This window comes from Sebastes fasciatus, chromosome 13, assembly GCF_043250625.1.
Source record: "Sebastes fasciatus isolate fSebFas1 chromosome 13, fSebFas1.pri, whole genome shotgun sequence".
NCBI lineage: Eukaryota > Metazoa > Chordata > Actinopteri > Perciformes > Sebastidae > Sebastes > Sebastes fasciatus.
The window spans coordinates 21,447,082-21,467,745 of NC_133807.1; the positions used below are offsets into that span (position 1 = coordinate 21,447,082).

At 41.1% G+C, this 20,664-nt stretch overlaps 2 protein-coding genes across 2 annotated transcripts in view; both read right to left on the bottom strand.

Annotated features, from left to right (window-relative positions):
* moto (minamoto) overlaps window positions 1-19,797 on the bottom strand; it is a 117,614-nt gene extending 97,817 nt beyond the window's left edge. The window contains exon 1 of the mRNA XM_074656139.1: window positions 19,788-19,797. The gene's annotated coding sequence lies outside the window, so the exon portion shown is untranslated. The remainder of the gene's footprint in view (window positions 1-19,787) is intronic.
* LOC141781549 (uncharacterized) lies at window positions 9,263-11,978 on the bottom strand. The gene is made up of 2 exons (XM_074657369.1): window positions 11,888-11,978; window positions 9,263-10,984 (listed from the first exon to the last, which is right to left on the bottom strand). Exons 1-2 carry the CDS (start codon window positions 11,903-11,905, stop codon window positions 9,263-9,265), a joined length of 1,740 nt encoding a protein of 579 aa, XP_074513470.1. The 5' UTR covers window positions 11,906-11,978.
* Window positions 19,798-20,664: the final 867 nt, after the last annotated feature.

The window sequence follows — 20,664 nt, forward strand, 5'->3', positions numbered from 1 at the left end:
CATACACACTCACATGCACACACACACAGATACACTTTACACTTTTATTTAAAAAAAACAACTTGCTTTTAAAAAATGGTAGTTAATTAAACCTACTTAATAGTTATTTCACTGTTAACAAACAATAAAATGATAATTAAGAATGTTTACTAAGTATTAGTAATGCTATAATTTCTGGTATTTTATCAGTAGTTTGTGTAATATGAAATGATTACTTTATAATTTCTATATTGTATCATAGATGATAGCTGGGTTTAGGCTGAGGTTTCATAAGCTATAACTTTTCAAAGCAATGCTCAATTTCAAGGGCCGCTGAGCACCCTGCAAGATTGTGTGCCAGCTACAGGATGTATGTTTTACAGTAAAATGCCAAAACTCTTTAAGGCAATATCAATATAAACCAAAATTGACTTACATGTCATGTGCACACAGGAGCAAGCCTGTAGCATTTCAGGAAATTTTGCCACTTGTGAACACACATGGGAAATATTTCAATATATGTCTTCCTATCGACATTAAAATTATGATACTGGTATTCAATTTCGGGCGACGCTGGTATATATAATAACTGTCCTTTTATTCTAAACTTTGTAAAGAAAGCAAGGGAACTACATATAATAACGCCTTGGAGGGCGGAAGTGGATGAACGCTCTTGTAAAGCGAATTATACACCGAGGCAGGGATCATTATCTGAGTGCAAGCATGCAGTTTTAGCAGAAGCAGAGCAAATGCAAGCGCAAACGGGCTATTTGAGTGCAAGGACGGTTTTGATGGGAGGCACTACAAAAAAGTCATGCTCTTCTAATTGAAAGACCACGCGCTTGAATAAAGAAAGGAAAAAAGCTCCATAAACTTCTACCAAATTTGGGTTACGAATGTACACGTCGACAGAGCAAGGAGTGATTAGCCGTCATGTGATGTTCTTCCGGTGGCGCTGCTCTGCTTGCGACCCGGGCTCGCGGTCTGCTGCATCTGTTTTGTTTGTTTGTTTGCTTGCTTGCTTGTTTGCATATTGTCCGATTACGTCCTCGAGTGTTTTTTTGTTTGTTGTTGAAACGTGCTGCATTCACATGGCAACGATCACTCAATCCGTCTGCTTGGCACTGATAATATGGGGACTTTGTACACTCTGCCAAACATCACCTGCGGGCATGGAAGCTCAGCTGCCCATCACCTATACCCGAGACGCACTGCTTGCGCTTCGCTCTACCGGATTGATTCCCATGGACCTGCCCGAAAGTGTGAGGCTGCAACCTGAACGCAACGGTCGGTCGCGGAAAAGAGGTAGGCGACGCGGAGTACGGCAGTGTCTACGACGACGGGGAAACAGGCCTCCATTGCCTTCAATTATACTCTGTAATGCGAGATCACTGCGAGGCAAAATAGACAAACTCTGTGTCAAAACCAGGGGATGTTTTGAATACCGCACCTCGAGTATGATGGTGTTCACGGAAATCTGGCTACATCAGAGGCCTGTACTACGAAGCAAGTACAAAATACCCAGGGTATCTTCTCCTTATCTGGCTTAACTAACCCTAACAAACAAGATCCCGCTAAGCGGTCCTACGACGGTGGTTATCAACTCAATAAATCAACCCAGGGTTTCTCCATCTGGCTATGAGCGCGTTCACATGAATGGGGTGGTGTTTGCAGCATGTGACCAATCAGAGACATGGACAAATCTACTGACTTGCAGACAGACAGGCAGAGCGGAACATTTTACAAAGGAAGAGCAAACTATATTAGACAAATACGAAGAAGTTAAACACATAATCCAGACTAAAAGCTCAGTTGAAGCTGCCAAATGCAGGAAGGACAACTGCTAAAAGAAAAAAAACTCCCGATGTGTGAATGCGTAAATTAAAGGGACTGTTTGTAAATTCTTACACGTACAAATCAATCCGGGTCGGTGACCCATGTGCGTTGGCATGTGGCTACGCTGTTCAGGCTCAGACTCCAACACAAACTACACGGAAGCACCGAAACCGCAAAGTTATATCTAGTGAAGCCCGTCTTGCAAAACAGTGTTTGGAGGACGCGGTCGGAGACCGTAGCTTTGGTCTCCAGGGCCGGAGTCTCTGCTGTACTCTGCTCCTCTGCCTGCTTGCCTTCACTCACACACCGCGCTCATTCTCGCTCTTTCGCTCCACCTCACGTGCATGTGCGCTCACTACACACTGCAGAAGAGTTATAGCTCTGATAATATCTAGTAAATGTACAGTGGATATTTGTGCAGAATTAACTGCTGCAGTTCCTCCAGACCAACAGAGGTTTCCCGTGTCTTGTGAAGTGACAGGGCTCCGCACCGAGAAACGTTATCGCCTCCGACCAAAACTCCGGCGTCTCCCCTGTTCCCTTTGGCCACGGTCGGGAGGCTGAGGCAGGAAAAGCCAACACTAGGATCAGCATTGGTTCATGGAGAGACCTTCTTCTGGTCAGCTAACATTACTGCCAAGCAGGTGAAATATAGAGGGATATTGTGGTTTTAGCTGACGTGTGTCGCCTCACTGTTTTGCTGAACATATCTATGTAGAGCGAGCACAAGCGCGAGCCCGAGCAACAAGAAGCTAACTTTCGTTGACTTAACGGCCACAGCTGTCACTGTTAACAAGTATTTCTGAATCTTACAAACCTTACATTCCTTTAACAGACTTATTAATTAAACGGAATACTCAAATATATTGTGTATAGTGTATAGATATATTTGTCTACGAAGTAACGTTATGCTCTACCGCATGAGACGGAATTATCTGGCGCCGTAGTGGAGTGAAGACCAGGCTTATATAAGGGGTTGATGAGGTAGATTGGATACCGGTGTGCCTCCTCTGCTGCTGCAGGCGGAGCCAGCAACACCCATTGCCCAACACATGCCTTGTGACTGGAAAAATACAAAGGGGAAGGGAACAGAGAAAAACAGGCATGCACAAAAAATAACCACAGCAAAAACTAAACAACAGAATCATAACATATATGGCCATGAGGGAAGTCCTACAATTCTACCTTTTGTTTTAAAGATATTTCTGCTTTATTTGATAGTGACAGCTTGGAGAGAGAGAGAGAGAGAGAGAGAGGGGATGACTTGCAGCAAAGTGACTGGGCTGGAATCGAACCCCCGGTCGGCTGCAGACATGGTGCGCACGCTAGGTGAGCTACCGGGTGCCAATACAATTTTACCTTTAATAATTAACCCTCCTATTATCTTTGGGGTCAATTTGACCCCATTCAATGTTTAACGGCTGAAAGATAAATGATTGACATCATTTTTTTGCTTCATATTTAATGACTTTTCCTAATTTAATGGGGACAACTGGGTAAACATAAAATTAACATGATATGTTTTCAATGTCCTGTACACATGCTGTACGCATCGGTGTTCTTTGGGGTCAATTTGACCCCAGGCTGTTTTAGCTGTATAAAACACATAAGAAATATCAACATTTTACACACATTTGTTTTGGTTGTTTTGGATGATATTGAGGTCACTATAACATGCAATTTTATAATCTTCAAAAAGCTTTAGGGCCCTAACATAACATAACCATAACTGTAGTAGTGACAGTCTGATTCCCTCCCCCTATTCCAGTCCCGCCACAAAGCCCACCTGTTCTCCTCTGCCTACTCCAAGCCCTCCCTCCCCGTACCCATTTGTCCGTGTGTATGAATGAGAGTGCACCTGTGTGTGTCGTCTGTCCGCTGTTTGTTTCACACCGTCTCCCCCGATATTGTAAAGCGGTCTTTGAGTTCTCTAAAAGCGCTATATAAGTTTAATTTATTATTATTATTATTAGTGCGAGAACCACTGATAGTTCACACGACATGGGGGAGGGGAAACATCATTCTCGCGAGAACTTTGATATTTCCCACGCTGCGGGGGCGGCAAAATATGGTTCCCGCGAAGATATTGATACTTCACACAACATAGGGGTGGAGCAAACATATAAAAGCTTGCACAGCAGCCTTCTAAACCATTTCTCTTGGTGCTCTGTGTGCTCTCTCTTTCTGCTCTCTCTCAACCGAAAATGACTTCTAAGGAAAGGTTTTCTGTCAATGAGGTGTTGTCACATCTCTTTGACCATGAAAGTGACATAGAGGAGAATGTGTCTGAGACAGAGGATGATGTTGAGGAGGACCCTGATTATGAGGCATCCTCCTCTGATGAGAATGAGACCCTCAGTGTTGACCCTCCTGTTGTCTCTCAACCACCAGCAAACACACTACCTTCCAAAAATGGAAAGTTATTATGGTCCGTCTCCCCACTTGAACAACAGGGTAGACTTAGTGCTGCTAATGTCATCAAAATGATTCCAGGCCCCACCAGATACGCTGTCAGCCATGTCCAAGACATAAAATCTGCATTTGAGCTCTTCATAACACCATCAATCGAAAAGCATATACTTGAGATGACACATTTTGTTTTATTTAAAGGGCTATTTAGGTAGTCAACAAACAAACATAAAGTACCTGACACATAAACTTGGGTAACAATTTTAATTATAATCATTTTCTGGAGTTTTAATTGACCCCAAGGATAAAAGATGTTAGTAAATTTGAAGGTAACAGGAGGGTTAAAGTTAGCTGAACTCCGTCTGCTGATGAAGATTTTTTGATATGATCGAAAACGCAAGAACATAATGGATTCTCAACATTGGTATGTTTCGTACACAATATACCATCTGTACCTGCACATCATTTACCACACAACACACAATGACACTAACTTATAGTTTTTTTATGAATTAAGTTTTTTATTTTTTTAAATCTTTTAATTCAGAAATTCCTTAATTCATTCATTCATTCATTAGGGGTGGGGAGGCAAAGTAATAAAGAGAGGGAAGGTTTAGAGACCCAACATTCCCCCATGAGCAAGTGGTGGACGGTGGCAAGGAAAACTCCGCTTTAAAGGGAAGAAACCTTGACTAGAACCAGGCTCTGGGTGGGCGGCATCTGCCTCAACCGGTTGGGTTGGGAGAGAGGGAGATAGATGGAGGGAGAGAGCCACCTCTCTCCCTCCATCTATCTCTCCTTTTCCCAGAGAAAGGGAGAGCGAGAAAGAGAGAGAAAAATAAGGAGTGATCACTTCACATGATCTCCCACAGGGGGAAGGAGTGATCAATTCACATGATCTCCCACAGGAGGAAGATGTCCAACTAGAGAGTAGCAGAAGCAGACGTCAAAACAGAATCAACAAGAAGAAAAAGAAGTCTTTTTGGAAGCGCTGCCGTGAATGGAAACCATGGAAAAAGGTCCAGCGAGCAAGAAAGCAGGATTCGGATAAGGCTGTCGAATCAGTGAGTGACTCAAAATCCGTCCCTCCTTGTCCTGAAAAGACGTCTGCCACTCCCTCAATTGGCTCCAGTGAGGACAGCAAGGCTGCTAATGAAGCAGACTTGACCTCTGTCCCTCCGGAACCGATAAATGTGCCAGATGAAGATGTCCAACTAGAGAGTGACAGAAGCAGACGTCAAAGCAGGAACAACAAGAAGATTGACAAAAAGAGGAAGCCTTTTTGGAAGCACTGGTGTGAATGGAAACCATGGAAAAAGACCAAGCGAGCAAGAAAGCAGGATTCGGATAAGGCTGTCGAGTCATAAGTCATAATATTACGAGAATAAAGTCAAAACTTTACAAGAAAAAAGTCATAGTATTACGAGAATAAAGTCATAATATTACGAGAATAAAGTCAAAATATTACGAGAATAAAGTCATAACTTTACAAGAAAAAAAGTCATAATATAACGAGAATAAAGTCATAACTTTACGAGAAAAAAGTCATAGTATTACGAAAATAAAGTCATAACTTTACAAGAAAAAAAGTCATAATATAACGAGAATAAAGTCATAATATAACGAGAATAAAGTCAAAATATTACGAGAATAAAGTCATAACTTTACAAGAAAATAAGTCGTAATATTGCGAGAATAAAATCATATTACGAGAATAAAGTCATAACTTTATGAGAAAAAAAGAAAATAACATGTAGAATTACTACTTTATAATATTATGACTTTTTTCTCGAAATCTCAGATTTATTTTTTTTCCTCAATGTGGCCCTAATACTCCATCATACCACTGACCTACAACAATGATAAATACAAATAAAAATGTAAACAAAAAAGCAGTTATTCATTTCCACTAATTTTCTTTTATAACTCCATAGGGAGCACTGGAGAGGAGCTAAAGAGCCACAGAGACCCCTAGCTGTCCCAGAGCATTAACCAAACCCATATAATGTAGTTAAATCTTCCTGGCACTGATATAGACAATCTAATATTTGCTAAACTAACAAACCAGCCATGTTGCTAGCTAAATTTGTCCATATAAAAAAATGCATTTGACGTCTGAAACATGATAATTTACACACTGCGTGCTCACCTTAAGGACGATGTCGTCCTCTTGAGGAGTTCCAAGAAGATGTTGCCTCGTGTGAGAAATCCAAAGCGTGGAGGAGAACCCCTGCAGATTTGTGCTGGAGACCCCGTTCTTTCCGCGAAGCATGCACAGAGACCTTGACCTGGCCTCAAAGGTATAGTATATAGTAATAGTAATAGTAATAGTATTCTGAATTTTTCCCACCTTACCTTATGAAATGAGACCAACTTTAGACAGGAAACTTAAAGGGACTGTTTGTAACTTTCAGAAATGCTTGTTAACAGCGACACCTGTGGCCGTAAAGTCAACGAAAGTCAGCGTCGGGCTTGCACTTTGCTCGCTCTACATAGACATGAACGAGCATCGCTCAAAACAGTGAGGCGACACACGTCAGCTAAAACCACAATATCACTATATTTCACCTGCTTGGCAGTAATGTTAGCTGACCAGACGAAGGTCTCTCCATGAATCATTGCTGATCCTAGTGTTGGCTTTTCCTGCCTCAGCCTCCCGACCGCGGCCGGAGTGAGACACCCGGCACCCGTTAATTTTGCAAAATAATTGCAATATTTGAGGAAGGCATTGAGGGAATTTCTTAAAATTTTATTCAAACATCCACTTGGACTAAACGAGTAACTGATTAGATTTTGGTGGGCAAGGTCACTGTGACCTCACCTAATTTCAAGAAAGCATAACAAAGTAACAAATAAGTTTTATTACCATATCCCTGCCCTATGTAGTTCAAACATAACGTGATTTTCAAGTGACAAGTTTCTTACTTCTCACATTCGGCAAAGTTGTTGTATTATCCAAGACACACCATAGTTAAGAAGTCACAAATGGATCCTAACTTCAACAGTTTCATTTATTATCATGTTTTCTGTACACGAGTACGCAATCTGAATTCTGTTCTATTTCTGGATTCAACAGGACACTGATCCAGATGATAGGCAGACCGCAGGTGTCAAGATGGGTATCCTCACTGTTCTCGTAGATGATAATGCACCTACCTCGTTTCCGACAGTCAACAGTATTGCTGTTGTGTTGGAGGAGACCATTGTCCTCACAGATCTACCAGACCTTCCCACTGCATTTGCCTACCTTTTTGGCTTGCTCTATGCCTTGAGCATCGAGTTTCCAAAAGAACACAGGTACACTTAGCACATCTTCATGGAACATTCCACAGATTGTTCACAGCGCGTTGAGCTTGAAAACCAAGCTCTCACTCTAAGCCACAAGTTGTTGTTTTTTTGTTGTTTTTTCATATGCTGGCTTTATTTTTTTTATGAAAAGGTATGTGAGCTTTTACTGTACTGTGGAAGAGTTGAACATTTTGTGTGGTTTGCATTTTACATTTGTGGATTTTATTCTTGTTGATGATGTTTGATCTACCCTAGGCTTACGGAACATAAGCTGTATGCGTCTTGAAAGAGTTTTAAAAAAAAAGATGATGCGTTAATGTTAGGGCTGGGACCATTCACCTATCTCCTGATTCGATACTTTCACCATACTTGGGTGCCGATTCGATATGTATTGCGATTCTACAAGTATTGTGACTCGATATTACGATTTATTGCGATTTTTGCTAACTTCTTTAACACTAGACCATGGGAAAAAGTTTAATCATACACTTCTAGGGACATTTACTTTGGAAAATATCTAAATTAATCCAGTAAAAATGTTTGATTTCAGCATGTATGTAGTCAGAGATGTCCTGAAGTCAAATATATCAGTCATTATTTATTATTTTTTTTCCAGCAATGACATTTCCCTCAGAAATTAGTGGTATTTTCTTTTTAATTTATAAGGGACAGGTAATGTTTTATACCTCTGGTGAATATCCAATCAATCTTATTTCCATATATGTATTTTGTATATACAGTTCCCTTTGTTAACACCTTATTTTGAAAACTGGACGTAGTCCTGCGTGTATACTTCCTCTAACTTCTTCAAGGTGGTCTCTAGCTCTCCCGTCAGCTCCGTTCTCTTTATCCATCCATGGACAGATCCATCGGGGCCGTTTGAATGCTGCTACCGGGTGCCAATACAATTTTATCTTTAACAATTAAAATTAGCTAAACTCCGTCTGCTGATGAGGATTTTGTGATATCATCAAAAACACCAGAACATAATGGATTCTCAACATTGGTATGTTTCGTACACAATATACCATCTGTACCAGCACATCATTTACCACACAACACACAATGACACTAACTTGTATTTTGTTTTTATAAATTACTTAATTTTTTTATTTTTATTTTAATCTTTTAATTAATTAGAGAGAGAAAGAGAAAGAGAAAGAAGGAGTGACCATTTCACTCTCGCAGGTGGAGGAAGCGGCGGATCCTCTTCATCAGAGATATTTTTTTGTCAGTCTGAACCTCTGCTGAAGTCGGCTGACTCTTGGTCTTGTAGGATTTTTGAAATTAAAAAAAAAAGACAAAGTAAGTACAGAGATTAGAAAAACAAACAAAAAACAGTATAGTTCAGCATAAAGACGACAGGAGAGATCTACAAGTTGAAGGCAACTGAATTTGTTGAAGATGTTTCACTTTAAAACCTCAGATCCTACACTAAATACTGAGCAAAATTAAAACTACAATGGTGAAAATCCTCCTTTGCAAGCAAAGGTTTTGCAATCACAGCTTTGCTTAAGTAAGAGTCATTGATTTGATCAGCAACAGTAAAGCTTGCTGTTCTAATCTATGTAACTGAACTATGAACTCATTGCGTCTTATCTTGTTTAATCTAGTCCCTCTCTTTCTTGTCTTTAAATCTGGTCTAATCAATTTCATTTTCCAGGTAAATGCATCCATACCTTGCAGGTTGTGTAGACACAGTCACCCTCGTTATCCTGGGTCTTATTGGCATCCGTGTCAGAAGCAGCCATCACACCCTGTGAGCCCAGCTCAGTTGCGGAGCTGTGTGCTCATCACCCTCGAGAATGGAGTCTGAAGGTGGGGTGTTTCTGGTGTTCTCCAATGTCTTCTCCTCATCCTCTCCTTCATAATCCAGTAACACCAGAGGGGTGTTGTTCAACCCTCTGGAGCTGATGCGGGATGAGGCTTGAGGAGGAGATGAGGAGCATTTGGGACCAGATGACAACATGACAGCTTTGTCCATTTGTTGGTTTGATTCCGGCTGGACCTTATTGCTCCAGCGCCACCAAGGCACCCTTTTGGTATGTGCAATTGGGATATTGCAGCAGGTAGCAGGATGGCCATTTGAAGATCCTTCATTCTGTGAGGCTTGCATGGCATCTAACGGAGCAGAGGTCACACTATCAGTAGCAATGCTCCCAATGGCCTCTGTGAGTTTCAGTGTCATGTGAGAAGTCCTGTCCGCACCAAGTGCTTCCCTGAGAGTCTTGTCAATGGTGCTTTTCAAACTTTGCAGGATGTTCGAAGTGATGACAAGAGAAGCGGATTTTGAGCCACTCACTGACTTGACAGCCTTATCCGAATCCTGCTTTGTTGCTGGCTGGGCCTTTTTCCATGGTTTCCATTTAGGCCAGCACTTCCAAAAAGGCTTCTCCTTCTTGTTGATCCTGCTTTGACGTCTGCTTCTGCCACTCGTCTCTTCAGGACACGGAGGGACGGATTTTGAGTCACTGTCGAGGAAGGCGTCAGTGAGTACTGACTCGACAGCCTTATCCGAATTTCTTTCTTTTTTCTTTCTTGTTCGCCGGGCCTTAGTCCATGGTTTCCATTGACCACAGCGAATGTTGATCCTGATCTTTTTGATCCTGAACTTGTTGATCCTGCTTTGACGTCTGCTTCTGCCACTTGTCTCTTCAGGACATGGAGGGACAGACTTTGTGTCACTGTCGAGTAAGTCGTTAGTGAGTACTGACTGGACATCTTCATCTGGCACATTTATCGGTTCCGGAGGGAAAGAGGTCAAGTCTGCTTCATTAGCAGCCTTGCTGTCCTCACTGGAGCCAATTGAGGGAGTGGCAGACGTCTTTTCAGGACACGGAGGGACGGATTTTGAGTCACTCACTGATTCGACAGCCTTATTCGAATCCTGCTTTCTTGCTTGCAGGGCCTTTTTGCATGGTTTCCATAAACAGCAGCGAATGTTGATCCTGATCTTTTTGACCCTGAGCTTGTTGACCGTGATTTGACGTTTGATTCTGCCACTCATCTCTTCAGGACACGGAGGGACAGATTTTGAGTCACTGACGAGTAAGGCAGTGGGTAGTGACTCGAGAGCCTTATCCGGATCCTGCTTTGTTGCTCGCTTCCGTGATTTATATTTAGGCCTGGGCTTCCAAAAAGGCTTCTTCTTCTTCTTGTTGATCCTGCTTTTTCTGCCTAAGTCTGCCTCATCCACCATAATGACCAGGTCTTCCTCTCCTTGGTGCTCTGCAAAAGCTCGCCGAAGGTTATAAAACCTGTTCAAATACCGGTCCACCTTATGAGCCACCGAGGATTCATCTTCTTCCTCATCAGCCTCTGGCTTGGAGCATTCCTCAGCTTTCCACTTTGATATATTCTGGAACAGCTCTTCAACATCGCACCCAACCCGTCCCAGTATAGATTCACCGAGCATGTCGGAGATTGAGCCTGCCATCTCTCTGAAGTATTCCACCTGTTTGATGTTTGTAACCTGTTAAGAAAAAGAAAAGGCAAACTGTAAGATAAAGGTACTACTAGTACTACTGATGCCACCAAGCACCTGTGGAGCGATGTATAATATAGTGATGACTATAAATGGCTGTAAAACTTCATAAAAACTGGTGGCTGAGGGCCCTACGTAGCCTTTGGTCCTCTTGAGCCTCAAGCAGCTCTGCTATTATGGGGCAATTATTGTAGAAAAACTAATTGCAAATGTGTGTGGAGAAATGTGTAACTGTGTCTATGTGTGTGTAAACAGATTTGTAAATGTGTAAAAGAATACTGAGATTTGTGAACGTGCACAGGAATCTGCAAATTGTTTATTCAGAATCCGTGTGTGTGTAATCAGATAAATGTGTAAAAAAAATTTCCAAATCTGTATTCAGAATAGCGAATGTATTGACATTTGTAAATGTATAGACAAATCTGTAAATGTGTACATAGATCAATTGTGATCGAAGTACTAATAAAATTAATTGCAAACTATTTTGAAAATCAATTAATCGGTTTGAGCAATTTTTTTAACAAAAAAAGTATAAATTCTCTGGTTTCAGCTTCTTTAATGTGAATATTTTCTGGTTTCTTTACTCCTCAATGACAGTAAACTGAATATCTTTGAGTTGCTGACAAAACAAGACATTTGAAGATGTCATCTTGGGCTTTAGGAAACACTGATCTACATTTTTCACCATTTTCTGACATTTTATAGACCAAACAACTAATCGATAAATCAAGAAACTAATTGACAGATTAATCAAAAATGAAAATAATCGTTAATTGCAGCCCTAATTATTAACTAACATGTAAGCTGCATTTAAATGTTGATGCTAATTTGAACTGCTTCATATACTGTTGGGTGGTTTAATCTGAAGCTATGCATTCATAAAATTCATACCTCTTTCTGTTGAGACATCTTGAGCTTGTCGTCAGATCGAACTGTAATTCTTCTCTTGAGACAACTGGTACTTGTCTTCTCTCAAATCTTATTAATGAAAGGAGTGATGATGTCACGATGCAGTGATGTCACCACCCCCACCCCCCCATACACACTACACTACACGTGCATACACACACATGCACACTACACACACACACACACACACTTTACACTTTTATTTTTAAAAAAAACATTAAAAATTATAGTTAATTAAACTTACTTAATAGTTATTTCACTGTTAACAAACAATAAAATGATAATTAAGAATAAGTATTAGTAATGTTATAATTTCTGTTATTTTATCAGTAGTTTGTGTAATATGAAATAATGACTTTATAATTTCTATATTGTATCATAGATGATAGCTGATTAGACTAACTATTCCACTCTGATTACATTACCAAAGTATTTATTATCAGTTGCACATATAACATTTTATATACTAAATTAGGAATTGGTTAGTGATTACTAAATGATTTTTAAACCTTTAAGAAATCGTTTGTAATACATCTATAAACTTTACATAGACAGACGGACCAAAAGCCAATTATTAACCATTGACCAAGTATTAATTATGTATCTAAATAATGTTTATAGATGCTTTAAAAGTATTTATTTACTATTTAACAAGGTATTATAATCATCAGCTGCAACTAATAGTCATCCAAAAAAAATGTTTACAAACCAATTTTAAAAGTGTTACAAATATCTATCTATGTAATGTTTATAGATGTTTTACAAACAATTTCTTTAAGGTCTACAAGTAATAACTTAATCACTTACAAATACTACAGAATGTTATAATGTGTGCAACAATAAACTGTTAAGATAACGTAATTATGATATGATATGATGATATCGTCTATCTGAACAATGAGGTTCACAAGCAGTAAAGCAATGTAAGCAGTGTTATGTTTTTTTTCATAGCCTATATCTTTTATTCCACGTGCCAAAATTGATTTCAATGTTGCACTGAGAGGAAACTCAGGGGAAACTTGGCCCACTTTAAAGCAAGAAATTCCAACCAAAAGCCAGAAGTGTTATTCAGTAAGTAATCCATCATGCAAGTTCTGAGCAGTGACTGGAAAATATGTGATAAGAAGTCATCATGTGCATGTGAGTGAGTTTTCACTAGGTGGCGACGAATCCTCAGGTACAAACCATTCATCCACCAGAGCTTGTGTAGTAGAACATAGCGTCTGCTCAAGCTGTCAACAAACACTGGACATATAGTGCTGGGTTTGGATGAATTCTTTGGTAAAAAGAAGTGTCACTTATTCTTAAGATGTAATATAGAGTGTAGAATATGCAATATTAAATTTGATTTTATTCTATGTCGTCTCCTATCTTCTTCCTCTTCTTTTTCTTGTTACCATCGTTCTGCATTTTAACTGCTTTCCATCCCGTATGTGCATTCTCCTACATCTGAGTCAAAACAACTTGCATCTTTGTGCAACATTTCGGCAGCCTCATTCTGAAGAATGTCTTCTGCTGATGAGAGCAAACCAAAGTAGGAATTTCCTGCCATTTTGTTGCGTTCCTCCGCTTGAGATGGCATCAGCTTGGCTGCTGTCCCGGAGTCTGTGGGACAGATAACAGCAGGCATTGAACCCCTTTCAAATATCTGCGACTCCCGAGCATTGTTAAAAAAATCTTGAACTGCTTGACCTCAGGCAATACTGAGTTTTAGCTGTGTGTATCCATTCGTTATTAAAGCTTATCTTGTTAAGGGACATGATTACACATATAGTACTTTGCAATATGCATGTGTGCATGTTGAATTGTTACTGCACATTTATGTTGCTACTGTGTGAAAATTGCTTTAACTTGAGTCTGTCAACCATGCAGAGTCAAGCAACACTCAGACATATGGGCTGCACTTCATCCATTAGTTGTCTCTGAATCCATCCTGGCAGCAAAGTACAGGCTATGGTCTATGGTCCAATGCTGCTACGTGTGGCCTACAGTCTCCCTGTGGGCCAGTAATTACTGAGAGAAGGTCGAGTGGAGGTGCACAGTTGTCTGGAAAAGACTTTAAAACACCTTCTGGACAAGATTGGCCCACAGCACCAGAGAGTAAACAGACTTCTGAAGACTTTACATCCCACGTGCACAGCTGTGTGTCTTTGTGTCATTTTGGGGTAGAAAAGTAAAGTGCTGTGAAGCGGTGGAACTGTAGCGCCAACAGCGAAGGAGGTATCTGCTACTGCTTCAGGAGGAAAAGCAGACCAGCTTCCCGGTGTCAGTCCATTCATGTGCTCTGAGCAAGTCACATTGGGAGGTGCTATCCCATGTAATGAGTGCATGGTGTAGACAAAATACAAGGCTTGTAATAATAACGCTGAGATGCTGCAGAAGCAGATGTACTCGACAGGATGTCCCATGTGAGAGTGATGAGCAGAAGTGAAACCGCTGAAGACGTACTGCGGTGCAAGAAGTGAAGCTGAGATGTCACGCTATACCTGGCATCAAAGTTAAATGAGGCTTATTTTTTTACTGAGGGCGTTTAAGGCTGAACTGAACAACGCAGATCTTCTCTCAGAGATGTTGCCTGCATTTTCAGATACAAGATAAAACAGTTTAATGGCCTTTTGAAACTAATAATGCCGATCTTGTTCTTAATCTAAAAAAACGGATGATATAGTTTGATGTCTGTCATTCTTGTGATCTAATTCCAGCCAAGGTAGTTTCTCCATCAGTAAGAGGAAGAAGAAGGGGCTCATAAAATTAAAATTAGGGCTGTCACCGTTAATGCAATAATAACACGTGAACGGGAATTCGTTTTTAACGCCACTAATTTCTTAAACGCATTAACGCAAATTTTTTGGTTGGCTCAGTTTTAAAGCTAGAGTGAGGATATTGGCATCATATGAATGAAACTAGAAAAACCTAAGGAATCCATTGGTACCAACCATGTCATACTAGCTTGTGACGAAGGAGGTTAAATAACGCTCCAAACTTATGCTAAATTTTGGCGAGGAAAAACTGGCGTAGCCATTTTCAAAGGGGTCCCTTGACCTCTGACCTCAAGATATGTGAATCAAAATGGGTTTTGTGGGTACCCACGAGTCTCCCCTTTACATACATGCCCACTTTATGATAATCACATGCAGTTGACAGCTGTTGTTGCCTTGCTTGAGTTTGCCATGTTATAATTTGAGCATATTTTTTATGCTAATGCAGTGCCTCTGAAGGTTTCTGGACAATTTGGGGATCCTTGAGGGGGGTCCAGGGGGTCCCCAGCAAAAAGGGGAATCATTTATTTTGACTATAATTACCACAATAACGAATTCTGTACCAAAACATCTCAAATTAAAAATCATAGGGGACCCTGGGACAAAATCTTATCAAATGAGGGCCTGCGGTCTGGGATCCACTGCCTTCAAATGTGACAGAAATGTAATATTTTGATTGGTGTTTTTGTCTGGTGCTGTCTCCGTGCCGCAGCGTTCACATCTGATATCAAATGAATTCCTCTCTATTTGTCTGAGAGGTTTTGTTTCACTTTGTAAAACCACCGTTTGTCTGCTTTGGTCTAGACTTGATGGATTTCATGATTACACCAATGCGTCTGAATCTGATGAGAGTTACTCTGTACTCTTGTCTCTGACCTTTTCTCAACACATAACCCATATCCTTTTCTCCAACTAGAATACTCCATCAAACTCTCAACTCTTTCACTTCTAAAATGTTTTGTCTGGAGACATGTTATTATTTCTGGTGTCTCTCCAGAGCTTCCTCTATTTCACTGTTGTATGTATGCATGTATGTATGTATCTCTTTGCTCACAGGAACGGTACATTTCCAAAGTAAACTGTCAATGTTTGAGAGAAGACTTTCTCTTGTGTATGTTGCAGTTGGTCATAGTGCTCTTATACCAGATGTTGCAGGGAGATTTGGTAAAAATAGAAAGCATCCCTGTTCTGTGAAACCCATCCAGCCTACAGGACAACTGGGACTGGAGCGAGAGGTCGAAAGAATTCCCTCCTCTGAGAATCTAATCCAGGATGATAAAAAAATAAGCCAAACCAAGGAGCTATAACTTTATATGCCTACTTATAAACCGCCTGAGCAATGAGAGACGTGGCTCTGACTGCTCTGACTGCGTCAGGTTTACTTCAATAGAGGGTAAAGAGAGAGCCTGAGAAATGCACAGTGCATTTTTCACAAGGTAATACAGAGGGAGTGGGGCTCGCTGGTAAAATCATCATGGCTGAAACAGGAGAAGACGTGTGGAAAGTATGAAGATTTGAACACACGGAGGCAGAATCAGCACATTTTAAATGTCTAATATACAGAATTTCCTGAAAGCATTTCAGTATAACAAGTAATTATTATCTAATTTGAATTATACTGACTTATTCTTATAGAAAGAAATCTGTCTGACACCATTATTAATGACAAAGCTGCAAGACCGTTATTCATTGTGCTCGATGCAAGGCCAAGATGGAGAGAAACATATCAATATTTCAAGTGTAACAACATTACAGTCTTGCTGTGGACTTAAGGGAGGCCCAGAGCAAGGTCAAAGGTCACTCAGGTCGTGTCATGAGCGGGGAATTGGGCATCATATTTCATACATTTTCCCACAGTTGTTTGATATATATGGCATGCAGGGGTTATGGTTGCCTGCTGGACATGAGGCTTTATGTCAGCTGTAACCCTCGGGGGCCGCTGCGTGACCTGCCGGTTCTGCGTTCCACTGCTCCAGTCTGTATACAAAACCTCAGAGCTCCAGGAAGTAGCAAGGATTGTGTCATGGGAAATTTCCCCTGAATCAACCGCTCGAGGCATTCTTTCTCTCTGTTAGATTGGGGACATCCTGTTCCTGCTCTGTTCTCGGCCTTCTGGCACTCAAGTCTCTAGGTCTGACCTGTATTTAGCTCACGGATGTCTTTTAGTCATGGCCTATAAGCTGGAGGTCAACGCCGGACAGTTCCAGTGTGTGTATGCACTCCCCCTGCAGCTGCGCCATCGTGGTGGCTTTTGTTTCGGTCGACAGGCACAAACGTATCTGAACTATGCATCGGAGGCTTGAGATCCAGCTGGTTAGATAACATACAGGAGAAAATTTACACTGCGAAAGCTCAGATGAAATCGGCGGAGGTTTGCTGGATCAAATCACTGGTCTGGCTGGGAAAATACAGTTGCAGACGCCTATGGTTGCACTGAGCAGCTTCATGTGAAGCATGGAAGAACATTAAACTAAAAATAAATATGAATATTGAGTGGCTGTATTTATATTTAATATTTTGTCTTTATTGTGAAACTGTCCAATAGCACACATTCCAGTTATCTTTTCTTTCTTGGCTCTCTTCCTCTTTGCTCCAGGTGCGGCAGGCGGAGAATGCCAGGCACTCCATGCATCAGTAACTCACCTGTGATTGTGGTGAAATGGAGTGATGGGTGGTGTGTCGGGGCGCGGCAAGTGACTCAGCGACGCTGGTATTTGCCCTTTATCATGTAAAAACAGTTCTCGGCAGTAAATGCAGGCATGTTTTAGCACTACACTCTCACTCGGCACAGTTCTCACGCCAAACAGCCTCTTTCTCTCTCTCTCTCTCTCTCTCTCTCTCTTCACAGTCTCTCTCTCTCTTTTTGTCTGAATCATTTCTAAATAATGCTTCGCCGTGCACCTTCTTGCCTTCTGACAAAACACTGATGAAATCAGAGGGCGCACTCCGCCCACCACCTGGTTACCCTCTGTTTACAGCTGAGTCTGGACACACTGTAACTAAGTGTGTAGACATGAAGCATTGTGTTAGCATGCATGACAGTAAGTGGCGAGACTTCCTCTGCAGACATTCCCACAAACATAAACACCACACATCACAAACATTGAAAAAAGAACCACAAACATTTTCATTTCGCAGGCACACTTGCTTCTGCCTCTCTTTTTCTGAAGCTCTTTCCTGTGTGTTCATGTGCAAATTCTGAGTAAACCCACTTCCTCTAGCTCTCAAATGCATACTGTTCACACAAAAGGAGATTAATGTGCTCTGCAGTTGAGATATGCGTCTGCATTGTTGCTGTTTTCTTTTGTTTTCTGCTGCTCGAGGATACCCCACCTATTTTATTAAGCGTGCATAAGCATAATAAGACAGTCTGACAATAGCTATCACCTTAGAAAATTACAAGAACACAACCAGGGCCGGCTTAAGGCAAAGGCCATATAGGCGGTCGCAGAGGACGCCACCTTCTGGGGGGCGCTGGTCGCCCTCTAAAACAAAAAATTCAATTTAAAAAGAAAAATGCCAGTTGGCGCCCTTACTTATTTTTTGCAATGAGATAACAAATAATGAAATAGATAATAAAAAAAAGAGATAAAGAAAGAAAGAAAGACATACACTTTTCACCCCTGTAATTGTTAATAAAAGTGTAAAACTGACAACACGCTTTTAAGGCCCTGTCGACACGTATAAAGATATTTTACCTTTGTTTTACAAAATAGCTCCGTGTTACATCCCAGTCTCCAGATTAAAGGGACTGTTTGTAACTTTGTAAGTGTAGCCGCTGTACCCTCCTCCTCTGCCTGCTCGCCTTCACTCAGACAGCGCGCGTTCTCGATCAGCTCGCTCCACCTCTAGACGTGAACGCGCGCTCACTCCACACTGCAGAAGAGTTAGTTTAGCTCTGAGAATATCTAGTGAATGCACAGGGGACATTTGTGCAGATATAACTGCTGCAGTTCCTCCAGACCAACAGAGCTTTCCCGTGTCTTGTGAAGTGACGGAGCTCTTCAGAGAATTACGTTATCCTCTCGTTACCGACGGGTGCCGGTGTCTCCTCTGCTCTCTCCGGCTGCGGGCGGAGAGAGCAGAGGAGACACGCTGCAGAGCCCCGCTGCCTCAGCCTGCACTTAGGCAGGAAAAGCCAACACTAGGATCAGATCTAAATCATGTTCATGGAGAGACCTTCGTCTGGTCAGCTAACATTACTGCCAAGCAGCTGAAATATAGAGTGATATTGTGGTTTTAGCTGACTTGTGTCGCCTCACTGTTTTGAGCGATGCTCGTTCAGGTATATTTAGAGCGAGCAAGCGCGAGCCCGACGCTGACTTTCGTTGATTTCACGGCCACAGGTGTCGCTGTTAAGAAGCATTTCTGAAAGTTACAAATAGTCCCTTTAAGGTAATGTTTTCTGTTGTTTTCAGTTTTTTTTAGTATTTCCTGTTTTTTTTGCTATACACACAACATGTTTAATGTGTTCCCTGCTTTGGCCCTCCTGTGACTTGAACAGTTTTCAAATGTAAAGTAGTATTTAGTCCGAGCAGCGCTAACAAAACGTAAAAAAGTTGGTAGTCCTCCATCTTTGTTATTGTTTCTGGTGCATGCTCATTACACAAAGCAACAATGGGCACGCACAAAATGGGGAAGGGACGTCATCTTTTCCCAAATGCTCCGTTTTACACATCCACACAGATAATAACCAGAGTTTTTAAAAATCTGCACCTTAGAAGGACCCAAAACGACGAGAGGCCAACATTTAGAGGAAAGATATCTGTTCATGTGTAGACACGGCCTGAGCTAACAATATCATGGAGCAAATGTTTATTTATTTTATGATAAATACAGTTATTTATGAAAATAAAAATCTGTCTTAAAACCATTGTGCTGTCTAATGTGTGTTGCGGTTTACGGATTTCGCCTAGGGGCACCAAAAGGGCTGGAGCAGGCCCTGAACGCAACCCATTTGGCCAGCCCAAACACCACATTTGCATATTCACTGCATGTTCAGTTCCCATGGTGTGAAGAACACAATGACATAACCACATCTTACACCTGTGGCATGCAAACCTGCTAAATGCCTGTCACTCTTGTTCTCTAATGGACGCATGATTGACGCATTCAGAGGATCATATATCCTCAACGCCCTTTGTCTTATGCTCTCAGCACAGGCCCAGCATGTCCCACACTCCCACAGTTGAGAGCTAATCTGTGTTATTACCTCAACAAATACTCACACGCCTGACTAGAAAGAAATGTCCCATGTCTTCATTTCTAACATACCTGTTCTGGTTTGTCATTGGAGTTTTTTCAAACTCTGTGGCGTTCTCATTGGTTGATTCCTCCACGGTTTCTGTTCATGCTGCAGTGAAACAGAGATAGCCTTGCACTGCAATAAAAACTGAGATAAAACTCCACCTCGCCTTTCTCAAAGTGCTCGGAGTATCTGGGAAACATGTTTACTTTATGTGATGTTTGTTTTTCTGTTCCACTTCCTGCTGTAATTCATGTCAATTTCAATTAGTCTGTGGTTAGAAAGGCTGGTGAAATAAAGCAATTATCATGGCTAAAGGACATTTCTGTAGCAATAACGGTTGTCGATCGATTAAAATATTTAATCACAATTAATCGCATGATTGTACATAGTTAATCTCAACTAATCGTAAATTAATCACACATTTTTTTCTTAAAGAGAGATTTGTCAAGTATTTAATACTCTTAGCCAACATGGGAGTGGGCAGATATGTTTGCTTTATGCAAATGTATGTATATATTTATTATTAGAAATCAATTAACAACACAAAACAATGACAAATATTGTCCAGAAACCCTCACAGGTACTGCATGTAGCATAAAAAACTCAAGCCCGACAGGCAACAACAGCTGTCAGTGTGTCAGTGTGCTGACTTGACTATGACTTGCCCCAAACTGCATGTGATTATCATAAAGTGGGCATGTCTGTAAAGGGGAGACTCGTGGGTACCCATAGAACCCATTTTCATTCACATA